Source organism: Vulpes vulpes, chromosome 1 (assembly GCF_048418805.1).
Source record: "Vulpes vulpes isolate BD-2025 chromosome 1, VulVul3, whole genome shotgun sequence".
NCBI lineage: Eukaryota > Metazoa > Chordata > Mammalia > Carnivora > Canidae > Vulpes > Vulpes vulpes.
The window spans coordinates 160,714,339-160,737,358 of NC_132780.1; the positions used below are offsets into that span (position 1 = coordinate 160,714,339).

At 33.7% G+C, this 23,020-nt stretch overlaps 1 protein-coding gene across 8 annotated transcripts in view; it reads left to right on the plus strand.

The window, feature by feature from the left end:
• Nucleotides 1-23,020, plus strand: part of ADGRB3 (adhesion G protein-coupled receptor B3) — a 707,424-nt gene that overhangs the window by 547,790 nt on the left and 136,614 nt on the right. For all 8 annotated transcript variants that reach the window (XM_025991123.2, XM_072735057.1, XM_025991125.2 and 5 more), the window contains 3 exons: nucleotides 4,208-4,334; nucleotides 5,957-6,060; nucleotides 10,146-10,248. In XM_025991123.2, coding sequence (XP_025846908.1) covers nucleotides 4,208-4,334; nucleotides 5,957-6,060; nucleotides 10,146-10,248 — 334 coding nt within the window. The remainder of the gene's footprint in view (nucleotides 1-4,207; nucleotides 4,335-5,956; nucleotides 6,061-10,145; nucleotides 10,249-23,020) is intronic.

Genomic DNA, 23,020 nt, shown 5'->3' on the forward strand with positions numbered 1-23,020 from the left:
AAGGTGTCTAGGTAATCTTAATGTAATCAAGCGTAGAAAACCGATGGGCTAGGTACTCCCTAAGGTTATATCTAACAAAACTCTCTAATTTTTTATTCACTCTTTTGACATAGTAACAGTTGCTAGAGATAACAATATTTTCAATATTTGCAATGCCTAAAGAGTAGAAATTACACTCAAATACTATTTCAACTCAAAATTGAGAACATTTGCTCATTTGTACTCCAAAATTTACTGTGGGAATAATTTACACCAAGAGCCATATACACATCATTTACATGGGTGTAATCTAGACATTAAAAATAATATAGATTCACCTAATTTTTAGAAATTAATAACTATTCTTATGGGAAACAATTACTTTCTTCCAGGATATATACATCCTAAGAATAGTGTACTCAGAAATTGTGTGTGAATTTTTGAATTGCCATTGTAGTTATTTTGATTTTGAATAAATGAACCATTAATATCTTAAGAGATAATAAACCCCCCTAAAGTGTATAACTTATTCTTAATAAATACTTTGCACATTGATTTATTATAAAGCAGAATAGACAGTTTTATAAAAGAATGATTCAAGTGAAAAGTCGAGTTATATTGATATTTCAAAAGATAAAGTTTGATTTCTTGGAACAGTTTTGAGATGCGTTACTGTAAGTTTTTGCTATCAGGCTTTACCAAACAACTTTTTGTCAAAGAGAACAGATAATTTTTTGTGTAGTCTTAAATACTAGAGAATAAAGTCATATTCTATATTATTTAAAGCTCCCATGAAATCAGGAATCCAATGATATACTCAGATCCAAAAGAAACTAGGTAGACTGTTAGGAAATTGGGGAAAGGCTTCAAATAAATATTAAACTATAATGTAATAGATTTTGTGTCTTATATTTTCACAAAATTCTGTGCTTGTGGGTATGTACTTTTGAATACTTGGGACAGGCAGATTCTTCTTCTTTTAGCCAGCCTAATAATAGGAAGAAGGAGAAGAGGTACAGATGACAGCTAACAGCTAACATGGGTGAATGTAGGTGTAACCCACAAAGAATGTGCTGGCTGTATGGAATTTCTGCAGGCCTAGTTATTTTTGAAAACTATTTGAAATAATTTTTAATGCCCAGGAAAGACATCGTGAAAAAGAAATATGATTTTCAGTATAACATGTATATCTGTATCATTATTTTGTGTTCTTTTCTGAAATTGTCAGTCTATTATATCTTTAGTGTTCATACATATTTCATTGTATATGTTTGCCTTATTGATGACAACCTAGACTTAATAATTAAAAGTAATTCATAGATATACCATTAATCATAGCATGAAAAAAACTATGACATTGGAAGAATAATATGACTGCTGGAATAATCCACATGTTTGAAAACTTTGTTCTTTGGGGACTGGGAAAGCTTTTGGCTTCACATTAGCTCTACAAAATATGAGTTTGCTTTACAAGATCTCCCTGAAATCAATCAGACACGTGTACCATGCTTTCAAAGAATTTTGTACAGTAGGAATAAGTTATGAAGTATTTGAAAATACAGATGACACATACTATAGGTCTTGTAATAATGACATGTATGCTTGTAATTTAGAAATAACTTATTAGAGTTTATATGGTTTTAAAATATTAAGGGGTTTTATGAAACAATATAAAATATAACATGAGAATGGCATCATGTTTATTGTTCAGCTCTTGGGAGTGACCAAATGTAGAAGTTGGTAGCTATCCTCTTGCCATTCAAGATTTTACCCTACTACTCAAATGCTCCAAATTCTGATGTTCTCCTATCAGATGCATTATTTTTTGTTTTAGTCCTTGTTTTAAACTGAGAAGAGTACATCACACTATACTCAATCACTCATATTATTTATTAGTTTAATCAGATAAAATCAACAAAGAGATAATAATTCCAAAGAAAGGTAGGGACACAGGCTGTGTAGCCTCAGGAAGGTGCACATGGAAAGGGTCCCAGTAAGATTTGAAGTATTTCATACTTGGGCTGATGTAGACTGGTGTCATTTTCCAATTTTGCCTGAGCTGGGTCAGGTCAGAAATGCAATCTTGAACAAACAAAATAAATTGACCTACTTTTCTAAAGATGTCATGTCAAATCTACATGATCTTAGAGTCCAGCATCATTATATTGAACATAGACTTAATATCTGACAGCCAAAGTTTAGTGATGCTAACATTTTCTTAATTACCTGGATACAAATATATAAATTTGTCTCATAGGAAGTCTTACAGTCAAGTATTTTTTTCCTTATTAAGACTTAGATTGTTTTATTGATCATAGCTACATAATGTGGAAAGTTTAAGCACTAGACTCCCCCTTGGAAACATACTGCATCAAAGGAGAGCTGCCATCCAGGATGAATAATGCAGACGTTATGCTTTAAAACATGTTAGGTTCTCTTAACTATATCTTTCTTTAAACTTTTATCAACTAAGTTAAATGTTTTTCATTTGGCCTTAACTATTTGTCTCAAGAAGATAAGAGACAGACAGTTAATGACATAAATTGAATGCTGCTATTGTTAGGTAGAATTGGAACTTAATACTGTTGCAGTTGGTTAAAGGTATAACTGACATATATTTTTAAATTTGACATGGCTGCATGACATTATGAGAAAGAAAAGAGACCTCCTAATTTTGAATTGGTAATACTTAAAAGTATTTGGGTGAACTTAGTTAAATTTTGTATGTTGTCCTTCTCAAATACAGTGTATTCCTTCTTAAAAGAATTTGCAATTAAGAGTACTGAGTGATGAATACTAATAATAAAAAGTCATATATATTAAGAAGATTGCTTTCAGATATCAAAAAGGATAGTGTGAATTATATTCTGTAGCTCAGCTTGGAAGTCCAACTGTCACAGAGAGGCCTCTCTCATTGAAATCTCTCAGAAATAGACTGCATGCATATTTAACCCAATAGCTTTAGGCATTCAAGGATGGAGTAGGTGAAATCAAAAGCACCACATTCAAAATTATGTGTTGTTTGCTTGAATTTTAGAGTAATTTTTAACACAGATAATAATGTGGTTCAGAATTAAAACACACAAATACATAGGTTTTGCTAGTTGGAGAGTTTCCATACTTGGGGGAGGGGAGGAGAAAATTGGTGCATTCAGTATATAACACGTGTAATGATAATAAAGTTGATTGGTCGAACTCTCTAGCTTTTTTTTTTCTTTTCTTCCTCTTCCTGTAGAGTAGTTCAGCTGAGGGTGGAAGGGTTCTCCCCTCTCTTACACCCCTACTAAGAAAGCGTAGGTTGATACCATTTTTATTGTTCTGCTGGGGTGGGAAATAAACCATATGCTTTAGAATTTTGAATGGCAATACCAAAGAGAAAATTGAAGCAGGCTCTTCTTTCCCCCTTCGCACTGGACTTTGGGGTAGGATTATTCTTCCAAATGTTCTAGGAGACTTGATGTTAGCTTAAATGTTTCTACTCCAGGGCAGAGAGGCAGGTCAGGGGAAGAAATGTCAAGGGCTTCAGAGGCGTGTTGGGCTGAATGAAGTGTGGAGTGGGAAGCTTATGTCTGAAACCTACCCCTCCCCTGGATACCAGGCAAAAGCAATGAGAGTCGTAACCAGCTGATGCCGCTGCTGCTGCTTCCCGTTTCCAGGGTGAAATTTTCACAGCAGCTAATTCTAAAGGGAGGAAAAATCCCTAACCAGCAGCGGAAAAGATCCTATCACCCAACCCAAGCTATATAACCTTTTAGGCAGGCTTTTCAGAGAAATCCGCATTTTAAAAGCCAGCATTCACGATCCAAAAATACAGGACGAGAATCAGAGCTGGTATGAAAATCTGAAAAGCCTCTTTACACTCTGAGTGTTTGAAACGATCCGATGAGCATAGGAAGTGGCTGCCAACGCTCTGGCGGCTGCTCGTGCTGCCACCGCCGCTGCTGTTCCTCGCAGAGGGCTGGACAGAGCTAGTCCTGGTTTCAGCACCTCCGGCGCTGGACAGCTCTTTGCACGCTGCACCCGCCTGCTTGCTTTTTCCAAACACTCTCGCTTTGCATTACTGGAGATGCATCTAAATTACGTTCTGTTCAACAACAAGTAGATTTTTTTTTTTTCCTGAACGGGAATTACAGTAGACGATTCTCTCAATTAAACTGCATTTTCTTCTTTACGGATTTGGCCGTCAGGCGTATTTATCCCGATCTCCCCCCCAACCCCCCCTTTGCAGGAACGAGTCTTTGGGAACGTGGTCCACCCAGGGATGTAAAACTGTGCTTACCGATGCATCCCATACGAAATGCTTATGTGATCGTCTCTCTACCTTCGCCATTTTGGCTCAGCAACCTAGAGAAATAGTAAGTAACAAAGGGAAAACAAGGCTTTAATGCAAAGGCAGGGACATTGTGGAGAGTGTTTCTCCAGGGAACTGCATTTTAAAAGGGGAAATGGAAAATGTTGCAGGGTGGCAAAATTGGGTTCGTCTCCTCCTTAGCTACAGTAGCTTGGTAAAATGAATTCTAGTTGGTGTGCTATAACTAAATTCTACTCAATTTTATGTCTTCTAACTTGAAATTTCTGCAGTATAGTTTTGAGGATGTACTCCATCATATTACTAATATGCTACAAACTTTCAAATAAAAATAATTGCAAACTTAACCTTTATTTTAGAACTGAAAAGGTGGTCCGGGGAATTTGTGAGAATACTGTTGGTAGTAGAATGAAGACCCCAGACACTATAAGCCAAACATATTGCATATCTGCATTGGATATTTTCAGTACAGGTTTTCTGAGGGTGTCCTTGGATATTTATTTAAAAAAAAAAAACAAACAAATGAAGTTTTCATGAAAGCACGGACTGCCTGAAACTGTAAAATCATTCCTTAAAAGTGTCTAAGCTTGTAAAAAAAAAAACTAGTTTCTGATATAAACAGATGCATAAACTGTCTAAAAGAAAAATAATATCCTCATCAACTCTATTTTGAAAAATTATTTCCAAAAAAATTGAAATGCTGAAAAATAATTATTAAGATGAATGTGACTTTCTGTCTAAATTTGGCCTAAATATGCCTCACTCTTCTTACTTATTTTGTTGACAAAAATACATAATATAATTTAATGTGCTTACCTAAGGATTGGAATACACTTGATGTTAAAGTGTATTTCTTCAAACTTCCAATATTAAAAATAAGAAAAACAACAGATCTCATTAGTTAGTATCATGTTAGTGTCTAAAGAAAGAAACCTCTCAAATCAGTGACTGCTTATAATCTTTATATTTGTCTTAAAATATATAAGGCTTATTTGTCAAGGTCATGTATTTAGGAACTGATACTAGTATTGTGAAAATTATCTTTGCATATTTTGTTAATAGAAAAAAACCCTACAAAATATGTTGTAAGTTCTTGCATTTGAAATTTTATTTTCTTCTATAGCCTTACAGGCCAAGCAAGTAAAATTAAATAAGAGAATACTTGACTTAGAAAAAGTTGTCAAAAGTCAAAAAGTTTGAAAATTTTTCAGTATCTAGGTATCAGGTTGGGGTAACAATGAGTTTTAAATGGGAAGATCAAAGTAAATTTTACCAAAAAGCATACTGTGACATAACTGGACTATAGTTGTTGAAAAAAAATGAATGCTGCTTCAAATTTCAGATAAAGAAAATTTAAGATGTGAATATTCACCAAGTTTTAGGTTCAGTTATTTATTGTAGAAAGCCATAGTGGGTAATATGCCATAATCAAGCATTTAAAACTCTAAGGCCTTTATTACTTCACAGTGGGAGAGGGGGGGGGAGCCAGAATTAGTCATTTTAGAGGTTGAGAATATATGAACAAAGTGGTTACTGGGTAATTATCTGGTAACTATAACAACTATATTGGCTGTTTTGAGTATTAGGTTAGTTTTGCTGAGTTTAGAAGTTATTTTCATTTATATAAAATCATCTCTCCTTTTTGTGTTTCTTTTGTTTAATTTACAGATCATGGAATCCTCTGGTACACCTTCAGTTACCCTAATAGTAGGCAGTGGCCTTTCTTGCTTGGCCTTGATCACCCTCGCAGTTGTCTATGCAGCATTATGGAGGTATGTAATCAAATAATGCACTTCAAATGGGATACTCTTATTCAGATTAAATCTGGCAATATGATAATCATTGTATCTCCTTTCTTTTTAATTTACTAAAAGAAGTATTCTTAGAACAAAGTTATAATTGCTGTGATTGAACTAGAATAAATGAACTCAATAATATAATAGTAATAATAATAAAATTACCTAATTTTCCTGTATGATGAGAAAATAAACAAAACACACACACTTTTCTTCCCAATTCAAATGATGGTAGCTTTCAACAAGTTGCTTACTCTCAAACAAGGTATTCTTATCTCCCCAAGTTCAGTCTGTTTTATTTATCCCAATTTCTATTGAGTTTGAGAGTTTAATTGGTGCAAAGTAATTTCTCTGTTATAGACATATGGTCTCCAAACTCTTAAGTTTTAAGCTTTAAATTTAAGAATTTAAACACATGCTTTCAGTATATCCCAGACAATGAGTAAATCTTCATATTATTAATGCATTAACATAATACCACAATGCTATTGGAAAGACCTCTTGGTTGAATATTTCCAAAAACTTCAGATTTGGACAAATTGGTTAAAGAAGTAAAAAATACATAAGCAAGGGGATGTGATTGGAAAACTTTGTTCTACAATGTTTGAAATTGCATCTGCTTGAGTGGTGTATGCAAATTTAGTATTTCTCTAAGATTCCTTCTATGAATAAAAATTAGACCTGTATATTTTAGACATTTTATTATATCTACTCACATATTGATAAACAGTACATAACCAAATGGCCAAACTTCCTGTTGTATTTAAAAAATATTAAGTGTGTGGGCAGCCTGGGTGGCTCAGCGGTTTAGTACTGCCTTTGGCCCAGGGCGTGATCCTGAAGACCCGGGATCATGGGACCCTAGGAGTCCCATGTCAGGCTCCCTGCATGGAGCCTGCTTCTCCCTCTGCCTGTGTCTCTGCCTCTTTCTCTCTCTCTCTCTCTGTCTCTCATGAATAAATAAATAAAATATTTTAAAATAATAAATACTATTAAGTGTGAAACATTTTTATAGCCATCCTGATTATTAAAAATGTTTCAAAATGGCTATATTAGTAAATAGACAATTATACATTATTTCCTGAATATTTGCAATATTAAAATTGTAAAAGTAGCTAGTCCTTGTGTTTTACTGTTACTTAAGTTAAAAAACAACTCAGTTGAAGAAGTAATTATAATTTAATAAGGAAAGGTCATTTGATTTAACATCCTTTCAAAAAAAATGTTGTCTATTATATTGTTCATTCTTTTGAGGATAAGAATTAATTACCCAGATATTAAATTGTCAAAGATATTAAAATTTTCATGCTTCAAACAAAAATATGTACACATTCTTGTTCCACTGACACAGGAACATAATAAAGGTTCTTTGAAAATCTGAAAAAATATGACCAATCCCATGAAATGAAAGAAATGTTTGATCTATGCATGGCATTATAAATAATGGAATCCAGGCTTAAGGGGTCAGTCAAGTAGACATTGCCCTGGTATTGGAAGAGTAAAATGGACAAAGGCTAGGAAGAAGACAACTTTGTCTCCCACAACTGGCTAAACTGCACTTTTTGGGAAATGAGGCAGTGTTTAATGGCCAGGATATTAAGTAATCTCAATAGTCATAATTCATACTCACTGAAGTAATTACAACTAAGTTCCATTTCTTAATACTTAGGATTCAGGTACCAATTTTACCTTTTTTTCATCCCTAAATACCTATAGCTAGCAGTAGCACAAACACTGCCAGTATAAATGATATATAAGGAAGCACAAAATTAATTAGTTCATAATAAACTTTTCTTTAATCCAGAAAATCCAGGGAAATCACTTACTAGTCTTCTAAGAATTATCCAAACATCTGAAAGGCTCTGTTAGTATGTGAAACTGAGAGGTGTAGAAGAGAGTACCAAGAAACAGCATAAATTCTGATTCCTAGTATTTAGTGTCTAATTAACTCATTCCCTATAAATAGAAGAATTGAAGTAATATTAATAATTTTATAGAGGTTCCAAGATTCCTAAATTATTAAGTGAATCTTGTAGCATGATGAATTTAATAAATCTTATAAACATAAAATTTATCTTGTAACATTAGTGTATGGTATTACTCTATGGTAATACTCATGTTAGGATCCTACTGACTTTTTTCTAATTAAAAAGTTTAAATTTTCCACAAATGAGTGAAACTATATGAGAATTGTAATATATGTTGGCTGACTGAATTTTAAAAAATGAAAAAAAATTAAATTTTAAAATTTTCTGATTTATAAAATGTATGAACATCAGAATTATTTTATATATAATGTAGTATTTTGAAAATTGTTAATGTCTCTTATAGTTCATTAGAAATGTTCATCAAAAAGTTAATACACTAAGTTATGTCCTCTTCATCTACAAATATGTCTGTAGCGTTATATTATTACATAAAAGAGCAACTGAACATATCTTTTTAATCTATGTACTGAAATGATGCATTTACAAATTTTGTTTAAAACTTCAAATATGTTTATAAAAAGTTTTGGAAGTTGAGACATTTAATAGAAAATTTTAAGGCAATAATCTCACTCAATATAAATGAACAATAGAAATATCTAAAGATTCTTCAGAGTGGTTAGTCTGGGTCTTTTATCACCAAGATTTTCCTATTTACAGAGCAAATGATGTCACTGAAACCCTTTTAATAAGTTACTTGTGTGCTTGTGCTGTCATGAAACCACTAGTATCATATAAAGGGTCAATTTTGTGCAGCCCTTCAACTTTTTGTTACATCTCTCAGTCACAAAAGAAGAAACAACTTAATATTTGATGATGTCTTTAGCTTCCCAGTGTGTGGTTTATTATATTTTTAGATACTGATGATGCAGGGACAAGGTTAAGCAACTCTTGAGGGCATTTTGTATTGAGAATTGACGTGGGTTATTCCTATTTGGATCTGTTTTGTGAAGAAAGGAAATTTTTTTATAATAAGAAATAGATTTTTGTATTTTATTCTTACTCCTGTTTTTGTTTTGCTTTGTCTTCTCAAATATGTGATGGAATGTGGGACTTCTCTCTAAATATTCTTCAAAGGCAGATATAGAGAAAGAACTTTGATAGATTTTATTTTCCAAAGAATGCCTCCAGATCTCTGGCACCCCACCTAACACTGCACAGTAAACACACGCCTGCTGTGGAAAGTGATTCCATGTACTAATACAAATTGAACAGTCTCAAATACACAGCAAGTACAAGTATGTCTTTTTGTTACTGTCAGTCAGTGATTTACCACAGGGTACAGTAAAACAAAATAACTGTTACCCTTTCAGGGTAAACAACTGGTAGAACATTGGATTCTGAGCAGTTGTCTCAATAGCTTACATTCTTGATGCACTTAAAAATTATATAGCAGACTGTATATAAACACTTCTTCATAAGGATAAAATATGGCAGACACCAAGTAATTTTCCAGCCTAATGAATTATCATTTGTGGGTTGGACTAATTTTTGGAAATGAGATTCATTTTTTTTCTTTCCTTTTTTTTGGAGCAGTTTGTTAGGAAAATAATAATATAAAAAGTAATAAATTATTTAAAAATATTTGAGTGTTTGAAATGGTGGATGAGTGTTCATGGTTTCGTGGAAGTAATGGTTGCTTTCTAGTATACAAAGAGATACATGAGAATCTGTGTGGGATTTTTCCTTTTGGTTTCTATTGATTTTATATGATAATAAACATATATATAATGGTAATTATAATAATTGTTGTATTTCCAAGAAATTTTATATTTTTAGTAAAAAGTATTATATTGATAGCAGATGTACAACCTTGACTCAGAAATGCCATGTTGTTCATACTAATGTTGAAAGAAAATAAAATTATCCTAAAGGACTCTAGAACATGCCATGTCACTATAAAATTGAGTCTCTAAGAATAATCTTTATTAAAAAAAATCATATATTTTCTTCTATAAAGGATATATTTTAGAGATTCCTTTTCTGGATGAATTTTACCAATTTGCATAATATGGAATTCTTCATCTTTCTGTTGAATTTTAAAGTTGGACACTCTCTCTCTCTCTTTCTGGCTAGGTACATACGCTCTGAAAGATCTATAATTCTAATTAACTTCTGCCTGTCTATCATCTCATCCAACATCCTCATACTGGTTGGACAGACTCAGACACATAATAAGGTATGACTGGTAGTTATTCTATTTGTGTGTTTATGTTTTGACATAAATTTATTATTGATAATCTAAACATTCTACATAAAATGAACTCTGACAATTATTCTTTTAAATAAAATTATTTCATTAGTTTTTAAATAAAAGTATTGCCTAATCTAGACCAGAAATACATTCCCTTGGCTTAATTTCCTGGGGATTGAGAGGCTGTTTGTAATAGTAAAGATATCTTTATTAAACATTTTATCAAGGTCTGTGAGTTCAAAGTTTTGGAACATCAAAAGCACAAATTTGGATTCATTATCCTAATTGTAAATAGAATTGCCTGGGTTTTGGTCTACTTTATTAACACACTGATTCCTAAAAGTCAACTATAAATTGCTTAAGAGTATAACATAGATCATGAAAATCTACCCCAAAATTGTCTGTTGGCAACAATTGAAGAGAGTGCTAGGTAAAAGCAACACTAGATTTAATGCTTTTCAAAAAGTTTTACTTCACCAAAAACCATTTTGATATTCAACCAGTACTGAGATCCTTGAATTGCATAGTCACTTTGAGCAGTATGTAGAAATATAGGTCCCATTCATACAAATTGAATTGAGTTGAAGGACGATGTTTTTTTCAGAAATGACTATCAGCTTTCTTTATTAAACTACTCTGAATATAAGAACCCCATACTAGCAATCTTAAATTAATTTAATGCAATCTCAAAGGAATTCTGGTAAACATTGCCTTGATAACATTTGCTGATTAATCTGGGCCTGTTTTCTCAACTTTTTTATTGTCAACTACTAAAGCTAATAGTTGAACTTCCTTTCTTTCCCAGAAGCTGTCATTAAAAACAAACAAACAAACAAACAAAAAATTGAATGTACTTTTCAGTAGGTTCTTTTGATAAATTAGATATATGTAGAACATATCAATGTCAAGAATTATGGATAATCTATTTTGCTAACCTGTGCTCCTAAGACAGCTGATTACAGCCCAAAGAATCTGATTTTGGATCTGGGTAGTTAGGGCCTAGGAATCTGCTTAGGTGATTCTAAATGAAGATTTCTTCTTGAACCATATTGGTCTAGGCCAGAGGGAGAGCCCCAGTGAGAGTTAACTAACCCAGAAGGACCAAACAAAAACAATTAAAAACCCTACCTTGTAAAGGGCCCTGTGGAAGTAAAAAGAACTTTCATGTATTTGAATGTTTTTTTTTCCTTTTTATGACTATGTATCATAATTTTTTAAAAACAATTTAAATGGGAAAAGGAAGAAAGGAGAAAGATGAAAGGTTGAGCAAGATGCCAGCAGGAATTAGAAGAGGAGGAAGAAATGGACAAAATAACCAACAGCAGAGAAAGTGGGAGTCAACACTGGCTCAAGCTAGGAAGGAGAGGGGAAGAGAGGGGAAGGAAGTAGAGAGGGAGAGAAGATGAGACTGTAAACCCTTAGGAATTACTAAATTACTTATCTCACTCACCCTTACTTTTTTGGCTGTTTACCTTGGCAAGGCTTCACATCTCTTAGAAAGGCCCATTTGCTTGTTAACACCTATTCACAATTCTTGAACTATTTGTTCTTGGAACTCCATGCAGAAAAGAAGAGCTTTTCCTCATGAGGTAGGATTATTTATTGGGTCTGGAAATCAGAAAAAAATCAAACTAGAGTTAGCTCAAGCCCATAGTTAGTTTTTGTTTTGTTGGTTGTTTTTTGTTTTTTTTTCCCACCAAAAGCCCCTTTTTTGTCATTGTTTACACTCCAAACACTCATTACAATATGGAAAACTACCTGATCTTCAGTAGGAAATATGCTTTTAAGATTGTTTCATAGTATATGGCAAAGTTTTTACAAATTCTAAGCCAGATGATCAAATGGTAGAATTTTTCTCAAGGTTAATTACATATTAAAGTGATTCTTGTCTAAATCATTCCTGTCCAATAGAAATATAATGTAAGCCACAAAGGCAAGTTACATATGCAATTATAATATTTTATCAGCGACATTAAAAATGAAAAGAAACAGATGAAATTAATTTTAATAGTATATGTAACTCGGTATACCCAAGAGATGACCATTTTAACATATAATTAATATTTTTAAGTGTTATTGCAATATTTCATAATATTTTTAAGTCTTCAGAATTGATGTGTATTTTATACTTACAATACATCTCAAGATTTAGACTAGCTACATTTCAAGTGCTCACTGACCACATGCAGCCAGTGACTACCATATTATATAGGTCTAATTTGTAATAGTATTCAGAAACTGGTCTCAAGAAATTACATTCTTCTTGGCCAGTTTGCCTTTCCTAGCCTTTCAATGTTGTTGTTATTTTCATGGAGATGTCTTTTTGATATTTGCAAATATTTTGAGTGTCAAAGACAAGACAAGTCTAGTTTTACTTTTCTGATTAAAAGAAATAGCTGGTATGGGCTTAGAAAAAAAAAATAGTCTCCCCAGGTAATTAACTACACAATAGATTCCATGTGGTTTGGGGACCATAGTAGTTCTGTTCCAGATAGCCTATGATAATTTTTGCTGCTACAGTTATTGATGCTTATGGGGAAGAGCTTTTGGGAGGGGGTAGCAATGATGAGAAACTGAGAAATTATTGATTTTCTCTTATGCTATGTTAATTTTGCTTTACTGGCTCTGAATAGATGATTCTGCAAGCCTAGGACAATTCACTAGCATTGTGACTAGAAGGGAAAAATGTGAACGCTGGGATTTTATTTTTAGTCATGTTTAACGATATCAAATTTATGGGGAAAAGAATCATATATTTTATCACTAAATTCATCCTACTTCATTTTATATGTGAAATAGCAGTATATGAAAGCTATACCTGTCTGACTACATTTGGGATTAATGATTTAAAAGAAAGAGAAAATACAAAATGTATCATCTGTATAAACGAATGATCAGTATAAACTCCAGGAAAGTATTTTAAGAAGGCAAAATATTGATCACTGGCTACAGTGTGTAGGACCCCATTGCTGCTGTGGGCATTTTATAATTGATCAGAATTCTATCTTTGACTTCCTTAGTAACTTTTGATTGATGCTTTAGTATTCCACATTTGGTAAAATAGAAACACATGAGAGTACTTCTTGATGAACAAGTTATTTGGTACTACCTCTGAGAGTTGTCCTGGTTAGTTTGTGTGAAAACTGGTATTTGGTGCTGATATCCAGAGTATTTTTGAAGTGTCATATTGGGGTCTTTCTCTGAACTGCTTGTTGGAATCTAATTGACTCAATTATCTCACTACTGAGTATTTCTTTTGAATTAGGATAGAAACAAGCTGAAATAATTTATTGTTTAATGTATGAGGTATTCAAATCTTTAAACTATTGAGTCAATCACTAATAGCAAAATAAGGAATCAAATGTGGTTTCTTAAATCTCTCATAATACATTTAAAAATTTAATGATAAATTGCTTCATTATATTTCAAACTCTCTCATAAAGGGTCATTGCCCTTGGATATCTGTGTAACTTCAACCCTGGTTGAAATGTTCATATATCACTGAAATGTGTTTGTGAAGACTTTGTGAAGAACTATGCAATTTTTTTTGAACCATATAAACTATTTTTGGTCCTACTGTTTTGCAGAAAACAAAGATTATTTTGGAAACATATTGAGAGTATGCTTTTCTAAATCACAAAATATATAGATGCTTCTTTCTAAAAGACTTTGAAATGATTTATCATATTAAAAACTTCATAACATGCTTTTTAACTGATGGAAGCCAAATTTGGCAAATCTCTCTCTCTCTCTCTCTCTCTCTCTCTTTTTTTTTTTTTTGTTAGACAATAGTAGCCACCCAAGAAGTTTGAAATGCGGAGATAGCTTCTTTCCCACAAAGAAGCTATCAGATTATAATGAAAGAACATCAAGTCCAGATTCTATCACACAGCTATATATTTTTTTAGATAAATACTTATTAGCATATCAGGAAGAAACCTGTTTTATAAACTCAGTGAAAATCCTAAGTCTTTGACATTTTAGATACTTTGACCACACTTTGTGTGCAACATTCACTTGAGGTAAACATAGCAACACTTTTGAAGCAGTCTTCTGGGTCCTTTAGTGAGCATGATGCAATCAGAAATCCACCTACTCTAATGTCTGGAGACAGAATAATGAGATAAAACTGTGGGTCCCATCTCTAAGACATGCTGGATATAGGATTCAATGAAATCTTTCATAGAGTTACATCAAGAGTAAGAAGTGTTTAATTATATTAGCTAATCCACATATCCCTAAGCCTTTATTTTAATCAAAGGGAGCCCATTAATACACCCACAATAGTGATTAACCAGACACGAGTTCATCAATAAAGACCAACCTTTTATAGTCATTTTGATAAGTAAGCGTTGAGTGTGGACAAATCTACCTAGATCAAAAGGACTTGAGTTGCCACCTCTGGAGGATGGCCATTTTGAATATAGTGCCGGCTGACTACCCTGGTGTGTGCATTCCTGGACAGCTCCTAGATTCAAAGGTTACACTAACTGGCACATATATAGTATCATACTGAGAATACCAAGTGTTATGAAATAAATTATAAGCATCCTAAAAAGGCATCCTAAAAGTTAAGTATTTAAAAAATAATAGTCAACTGTGAGAAGGCAGTTAGACACTATCTTTGGTCTTAAGAAACCCAACACAAGTTCTCATTAACATATCAAAGGAAGCTTCTCAAATTATTTCAGATGGGTAAACATTTCCTTAGCACTATTTAGGAGGAATTTAACCCATGTTTCTTGGTGTATAGACCACTGAACTACATAATGAGCTATGTCTTTTAACTCATTCTTACTAAAAATATAAAAATTCTCTATGTTGGGACACTTTTTAAGAGTCAGCACTCTACAAAGTGTTTTTTTTTTTTTTCCTTCATCTCATGCTTATTTCCCTTTTATAAAATGTTGTTTTTGTTCTGTAGTTTGTGTAGAGATAATTAGTAAAGATAGGCCAAACTAAAAGGCAGTGGTCATTCTAATGGAGGATGTTTTTGTGTTGTCAGGATTATGAGGTTTTTTTTAGAAGTAAAATCTTAATTTGAATACCTTTAATTAAGTGAAGCACCCTGTAATGTACCTATTTCTTGCATGACTTTTTTTGCTGGAGGCCCAAATTCTTCACCCATTTACCTACATGTCTGGCCTTTGAATGTGTATGTGTTCAATATCTGAGCAGAAATATTGAACATGTCTTTTCAGCTACCCATTCTTCCCCTCCTGGGATTCTCTGAAATGTTCTCCCCTCCTCTTGAGATTCAGTGCTCTGCATACTTCCTTGAAGATAACCATCTCTTGGGTGGCGATGTTTGAACAGGCATTTTAAGCCAGATACACCTAAGTCCCTACCCTAAGCTTGCCACTTCCTAATTATATGATCTTGATTATGATACTCAGTCTCTCTGGACCTTAACTTCTTGTTAATGCTTACCTTATAGTGGTGTCGTCAAGGTAACATGAGATGGTACCTATCAGCACTTTAAAGCACTCCTTAAACAGTATCTGTGATTATGGTGATGATGATAATGATGATTCCCAGGTGTGTATCTGATTTCTACTTCTCTTCTGAGCTTCAGATTTCCTCTTGTCCAATTTTCTGCTCACTGCTAAATTCACCATTTGTATCCCTGCCTCACAATCCAACACATTATGTATAAATTGAACATGTTTCCTGTGGGCTCCAATCCAGTTACATAAGCTGAGATTGTGAGAGTTAGCCTTAATGTCTCCTACCTCACATATTAGATACAATAAGTCATCCCCCCTGTGCCAGTTACACCATCACATGCTTCTCAAAGCCAGCTTTTTCTTCTGTCAGATACTAATTATCTTCAGTGGTCTACCACTTCCAGCATCATTAAACATACTCTCTACCTTGTGGGCCAAGTCATGGAGTGAAAATTCAAATCTGACCACTTCACTTCCCTATGCATTTGTTGCTGCTTTCTCACCTCCTTATTGAAGTGATTTTCAAACTGCTCAGACACAAGTAGTGAAAAATGTTTTATTTATCTATAAAGGTTTCTATTCACTGATTTTCTTGCAGTAATATATTGGGGCTCAGAAATAAATTTTATTGAGAAAGATTCTGTAGCTTATAAAACTTGAGAAACCTTAAACATGACCTATGCTGACCTCTCCATTCTCATTCTGTTTTACTGACTTTTGTCACACTAGCAACATCAAGCTGCTTATACTTTATCAAAATTATTTTATGGGTTATTCTTCCTTGCTACCCTTGCTGCCCTGAAGCGCTATTACTCTCTTCCACCCCACTCTATTTCCCAAATATCTTTATCTGGCTTATGTTCATTCTCCTACACAGCTTGGTCCTTTTTTGTGTAGGAAACCCTTCTCTACCTTCCACTCTTAGGTACACCATCTTTGGCATTCCATAATTTCCAGTGCATACTTACAATCTCTTATTATATTATTCGTTTCTAACCAGACTATACTTTTCTTAGGGTAGGGCTGGGTTACATGTATTCTTAAATTTATTGCCAAAATATAGTCTGAGTACATAAAGTATATAATATTTACCAGATGAATGAGTAAACACATTTGTTTGAGTCCATCATTTGGGCCTATACCTCCAAAGCTAGTAGTTGTAGTTAGTTGTATAAAGATTAGGATTTCCCACCATAGACAGGATCTAAGAAATATGTTGATAAAGACTATTTTCCTGGTGCCTGTTCTGAGCTCTAAATGATTGATGGCATATTTAATGGTGATCTGGTTCCTGAGTTTTAGTTAAGAAGACTCTGAAACCTAACAAATGTGAAACTTCTCACTTGATAAGTCATGTAAAATAATGTTCATAATCTTCAAAAGAAATGTACTTATTCATAATTCCTCTCATAGAACTCATTTCCTGCCAATAATGTCCCAAATGTATGTTTATTATGTCTCAAATGTGTGTGTGATCCTAATGGCTGAAGCTAAAGCTTCCTATTTAGATTTATTAAAATCTAATTTATTGACTTGCTATGATGTTTGTAAAAGGATTTGAATGTAATAAGCTTATGTGTGATTCATTTGAGTCCATTTTGAAGTATCTTACTAACTCTGCCAAGGTTCTTCTAGATTTCTGAAAGCCTTTATCTAACCAGAGAACAGAATGGTTGGTTAGTTTCCTGATTTTCCCAGAATCCCAGCAATGAAGGATTATTTTGTTCACAAAGTGAGAGTGAGCTTTAACTTTCTTAGCCCCTGATTATACATTTCTAGTTTTGTGTGGTAGAAGTCAAAGATTACATTATCAAAGTCAATTTCAAAATAGAGCAAAAGATCAATATGAAGGATTGGTTTGAAACAAGCAAAGAAAATGAAAGTGGAATTATTTGACAATAAGGAGTTACTAAAATGGTTTGAGATATCAGGAGCCAGATAACCCTGAGTGCCAGTTTACACACTCAGTGTGTGTGTTCTTAGGTCAAACTACAAAGCTGAGCAAAAGTCCCAGAGTGAGCATTCATTCATTCAGCAGGGCAGAAGTAGATCATAAGTCTCAGGCTTCAATGCTGGTAGTTGCTTTAGAGATGCCAGGCCTACTCTAATTACCTTTGTTCATTCATCCTCAAGCAGCAGAATGGTTCTCCAGGCAAAATAAAGAAACTCCTTAATATGGCTAATTCCTAGTCTCCATCCTCACTACCCCAACTTTAGCACTGACGTTCATGATTTCTCAGTTGGACTACCATAACATTCTTTAAACTCTGGTCTGCTAATTTAGCTTTAGTTTGTGTTATCTCATCTTTCATATTACTGTGAAAAATATCTTAAATTTAAATAAAAAGTAAGTGCCTGATTATGCCATTCCTCAGCTTCAAACAGTGGGTCTGTAGGATTCAGGAGATTAACTGCAGTTTCTAATCATCACCCACATTCAAAGCTATCTCTAGTACATAAACTGACTTCATGGGAAGTAAAGGACATTCCTTCTGGATAGGAGATCCCTGGGTGGCGCAGCGGTTTGGCGCCTGCCTTTGGCCCAGGGCACAATCCTAGAGACCCGGGATCGAATCCCACGTCAGGCTCCCGGTGCATGGAGCCTGCTTCTCCCTCTGCCTGTGTCTCTGCCTCTCTCTCTCTCTCTCTCTCTCTCTCTGTGACTATCATAAATTAAAAAAAAAAAAAAAAAAAAGGACATTCCTTCTGGATAGATAAGTTATAAAAATACCCTTCTCTGGATGCCTGGGTGGCTCAGAGGTTGGGCGTCTGCCTTTGCTTCAAGGCGTGATCCCAGAGTCCCAGGATGGAGTCCCACATCGGGCTTCCTGAGTGGAGCCTGCTTTTCCCTTTGCCAATGTCTCTGTCTGTCTCTCTCTTTCTCTGTATCTCTCATGAATAAATAAACAAAATCTTAAGAAAAAAAAAAAACCTTTCTTTCTCCAGGATGGGACAGCCTCTAATAGGGCTTTTGGTCTTCCATTTCTACTCTCTGGTAGGGGAGAGGGGCAGTTTTTGTGCTTCCCAGGGTATCCCACATCCACTGCAGCCACTCTTGCCCTGTGCCTTTGCAAAAAGGTTAAAGATTATCTGTTTTTCTTCCCTAGAATTAAGCCAATAGAGAAATGACTTTTCACTCTCCTTCTTCTCAGTACATAATATGAACCGGTTAGAAGTTTGGCTAATGTCAACAAGGGAGCCATGTTGTATGATTAGAGCTGATTATGTTTTGAGAATTCTGAATACACGGTAAAGTACTAAAGTGCTAAAAAAAAAAAAAAAAAAAAAAAAAGCCCGTATAAAGTGAATTATTTTAAATCACATATTCTCACAAAAGTCAAAAGCCCTTGAGGTAAGATTATAATAGAGCTTTCCATGGCCCATTATACAAACTTTGGGGCTATACCTTTCTAGGGTGAATATGGGATGAAGAGAGTAGGATTGGGGTTATTATTAAAGATCATTGACCAAGGCAAAATTTGTCTCAGTGTAAGATGGGTGAAGAGTATAAGAGAGAACTCCTTTCACAAATACTTCAGAATCTAATTCAGGGGTTGGCAAACTTTTGAGGTAAAGGACCACATAATGAAGATTTTAGGTTTTGTGGGTCATACCATCTATCACAATGACTCAGTCTTGCTGTTGTAGCTCAAAAGCAACCCTAGACAGAAGTGGATGTGGTTGGACTTAGAACTATAATGTAAGGTGAGGCTAGGCCATTTTTAGGTTGATGCTTTTATGTCAGAATGACCTTCAGTTCTGAAGTTGTCTACCCAAGGTTTACTCCGTGTATGTAACCTGAAGAACTAAAACAGGAGATCTTCAGCAATTTCTGAAAAGGCTTCCACAGAGATAAAAAGGAGTGAAAACACTTTGAATTCCTTCCTTGGAAGCAAGAAATAAACAGAATTTCTTCACATATGGTAACTATTAGTTAACAGTATATAAAAATTAAAATAAAACATGAATCAAATCACCCTCAACCAAGCAGGATATTTTATGAATTCAAGAAGCTAAAAGTGGGTAACAAATGACCACTGCATGAGACAACAAAGCTGGCTGTCTTTGTAGAAGACTTCTTAATGTTCAGCCATAATTGTTAAAGCTCCTATTAAAGAAAGTCTGTCATTTGACGATCTTGGGCAGAAAAGTAACATCTGACACAGAAAAGAGAAATGGCACGGCTGAGCTATATCTTCACTAAAGTCATCCATACACAGAACAGAGTTCTTTTTTGTTTTTTTTTTGTTTTGTTTTGTTTTGTTTTGTTTTGTTTTGTTTTTGAACCTCTCCACCTCTGGTCCTCACTCTATCCTAAAAGCTGGATTATTATTATTATGTATATTTTAAGCATTACTATGGTAAACTTTAGAACTAAAGCACAAACACCGATGCCTATTACCAGAAAAAAATAAGCATGTTTGAAGATTAAACTCTGGTTTTCACTCCTTTTGTGATTCTAGTCAGTTAATTTTAAACTTTAAGCCTTGAAGAAAGAAATAGGCATGTGACTGAGTTCAGTCTAGGTCTTAACTCCAAAATTTAAGATGTATGAAATTCAAAGTGAGTGAATTAAAATATTTATAGTCATCCTAGGGTGCTACTGTACTGAATCAAAGATTAAGGTTTCAATTGTAATGTAGAGAAGAAATGATTAACAGGAGAAATACATCGATAAATTTTAATTCATGAATATTCACAATGAAGGCCTGATTGTGGTTCTGTGGTAAACTACAATATACATAGTTTTTATATATCTCTATAGATGGACATGTCTTTGGTAGATGATATATCAATATATGCACAGCATCCAGACTATAAAGAATTTTAAATGAATTTCATCTTTGTGTATTTTATATTCTTATTGTTAATTAAATTTTATTTGTATTTCAAAAGGGTATTTTCTAATGGGAATGTGGTAGATGGCTTTTACAAAATATGAATTAATTCTGTTTTTCTGATTTTTTTTCTCATTTACGTATTTCTTTTTGTTAGAACTAAAACATCTATTTCTATTCAGAAACTTCTGTTACATGTTTTCCTGGCTTTCAAAATAAAGTTACAAAGTTAATCCTTTATACCTAAGAAAGAACACCCTTTATAGAAATGAAATAAATAATCTATATTTTCTATTACTGCATAACAAATTACCTCAAATTTAGTGGCTTAAAAGTAAATATAGTCCTCACAGTTTCTATGAGTCAGGAATTTGGGAGCAATCTATTCAGGCAGTTCTCTTTCAAATCTCTCATGAGGCTGCATTCCAAATGTGAGAGCTATAGTCATCTGAAGGCTTGACTGAGGCTGGATGATCTGCTGTAAGGTGGCTAAACATCCCAGGTGTAATAGGATCATCACTTAATATAAATGAGGGATTTTTAAGCTTTGCCATTTCCTGGCTATGTACCATTTGTCAAGTTATTTAACCATGCTCCACACACCAGCCTGAGGATCTTTTTAAATTGTAAATCAGATCATGACACTTGTTTGCTTAAAACACTTCAATTAAAATAAGTGAAGTTTCTTTTACACCCAGAATTAAATCCAAAATAATCTAGCCCACAAGCTCCTAAATGACCTGGCCTCTAAATACTTCTCCCACTTCAACACCTCATATTCATTACTTTTCCATTCACTGTATTCCTGGCATGTTGGCCTTCTACTAGAATCACTGTAGAAGTAGCTAATAAGCTGTAAGTCAGGTGACTGTATGCCTGGTTTGTGCCTCTTGTCCTGGTGCAATTATTAGCAAGGCCACTAAAAAAGTGTCCCATCAATTATGTGCTTTGCCTAGCATACAACTATTTCCCCTGCCTTAGGGCTTTCTCATATATTCCTCCCTCTGCCAGAGTTCATCTGCTTTCATTCTTAGCCTAGCCTTGTTAACTTATATATATCCTTTTCACAGAAGACTTCCCTGAAATCCCATTCCCCCCAAGTCAAAACACTGCAATAGTTTTCTCATTACTCCTTCTCATAGAACCCATTCTCTTCTTTATAACCATTGCTTTAATTTGCCATCTTAGTTTTATTTAAGTTCAGAAGGGAAGGGACATTCTCTACTTGATTTTTACTACATACCTAGTGCCTAGCACAGTGCCTGGCACATAGCAGCAAGCACCCACTAAATATCTTTCACTGAATGAAGGAAATATATAATTCCTCATTGTTAAACTATTCTTTCCTAATCTAGCAGTGGGGAGGGGATGTTATGAGAATCAAGTAAAATTACACCTAGGATACAACAAACTGGCACACAATAAACTTCTAATTGAGGTAAAATTTACATTCAGTGAATTGCACAATGAGTCATATGTTGAGGTTTGACCAACCTATATAACCAATACTATAGTCAAAATATGAAAAATTACTATCACCCTAGAAAGTTATCTCTGACCTGTCCCAGGCTATCACGCCCCCTGTTGCAACCATTGTTCTGATTTCTGCCCTCATATGTCAGTTTTGTCTATTTAAGAATTTCATATGGGTACCTTTTTGGTCTGGCTTTTTTCATTCAGTATATTTTTGAGATGCAACTATATCGTCGTGTGTATTCTTAGTTAATTCCATTACATTGCTGAATATGATTCCATTGTATGAATGTAACAGTTTGTTGATCCAACCTCCAAATAGCAGGACTTAAGATTGTTTTCATTTTTTTTTGTTATTATGGATAAAGCTGCTTTAAACTATATGTATAAATTTTTGTATGATCATATATTCTTATTTCTCTTGGATAAATACTTAGGAGTAGAATTACTGGGTTAAAGGCAAGTTAGAGTATTTTTAACTTAAAAAAAAAAAGAACTGAACAGATTTCCAAAATTATTGTACTGTCTTATACACTAACCAGCAATCTGTGATAGTTCAGTGTTCCATATCCTTGCCAATATTTTAATTTACATTTTCTTAATAGCTAACTAGGTTTAGTATATTTTCATGTGCTTATTTATGTTTATTGCTGGGAAGTCTCTGTTCAAGCCCTTCCTCCATTAAAAAATAAGATTGTTTGTCTTTTTATTACTGCTTTGAAAGGGGTTATGAAATGTATTTAGGATACAAGTCTTTTGTTATATATATATTTTTTTCATTTATATAACATTATAACTTCATATTAATTTTCTCTGTCTGTGGCTTACCTTTGCATTTTATTAATGGCATCTTTTGCGGAGTATAAGTTTTTAATTTTGTGAAGTATATTTTATCATATGTCTTTTTATTGTTTCTGTTTTGTGAGTTCTCTATAAAAAAAGATCTTTGCTTATTCTTTAAAAGATATTGAAGATATTCTTCAATATTATTTTCTGTAA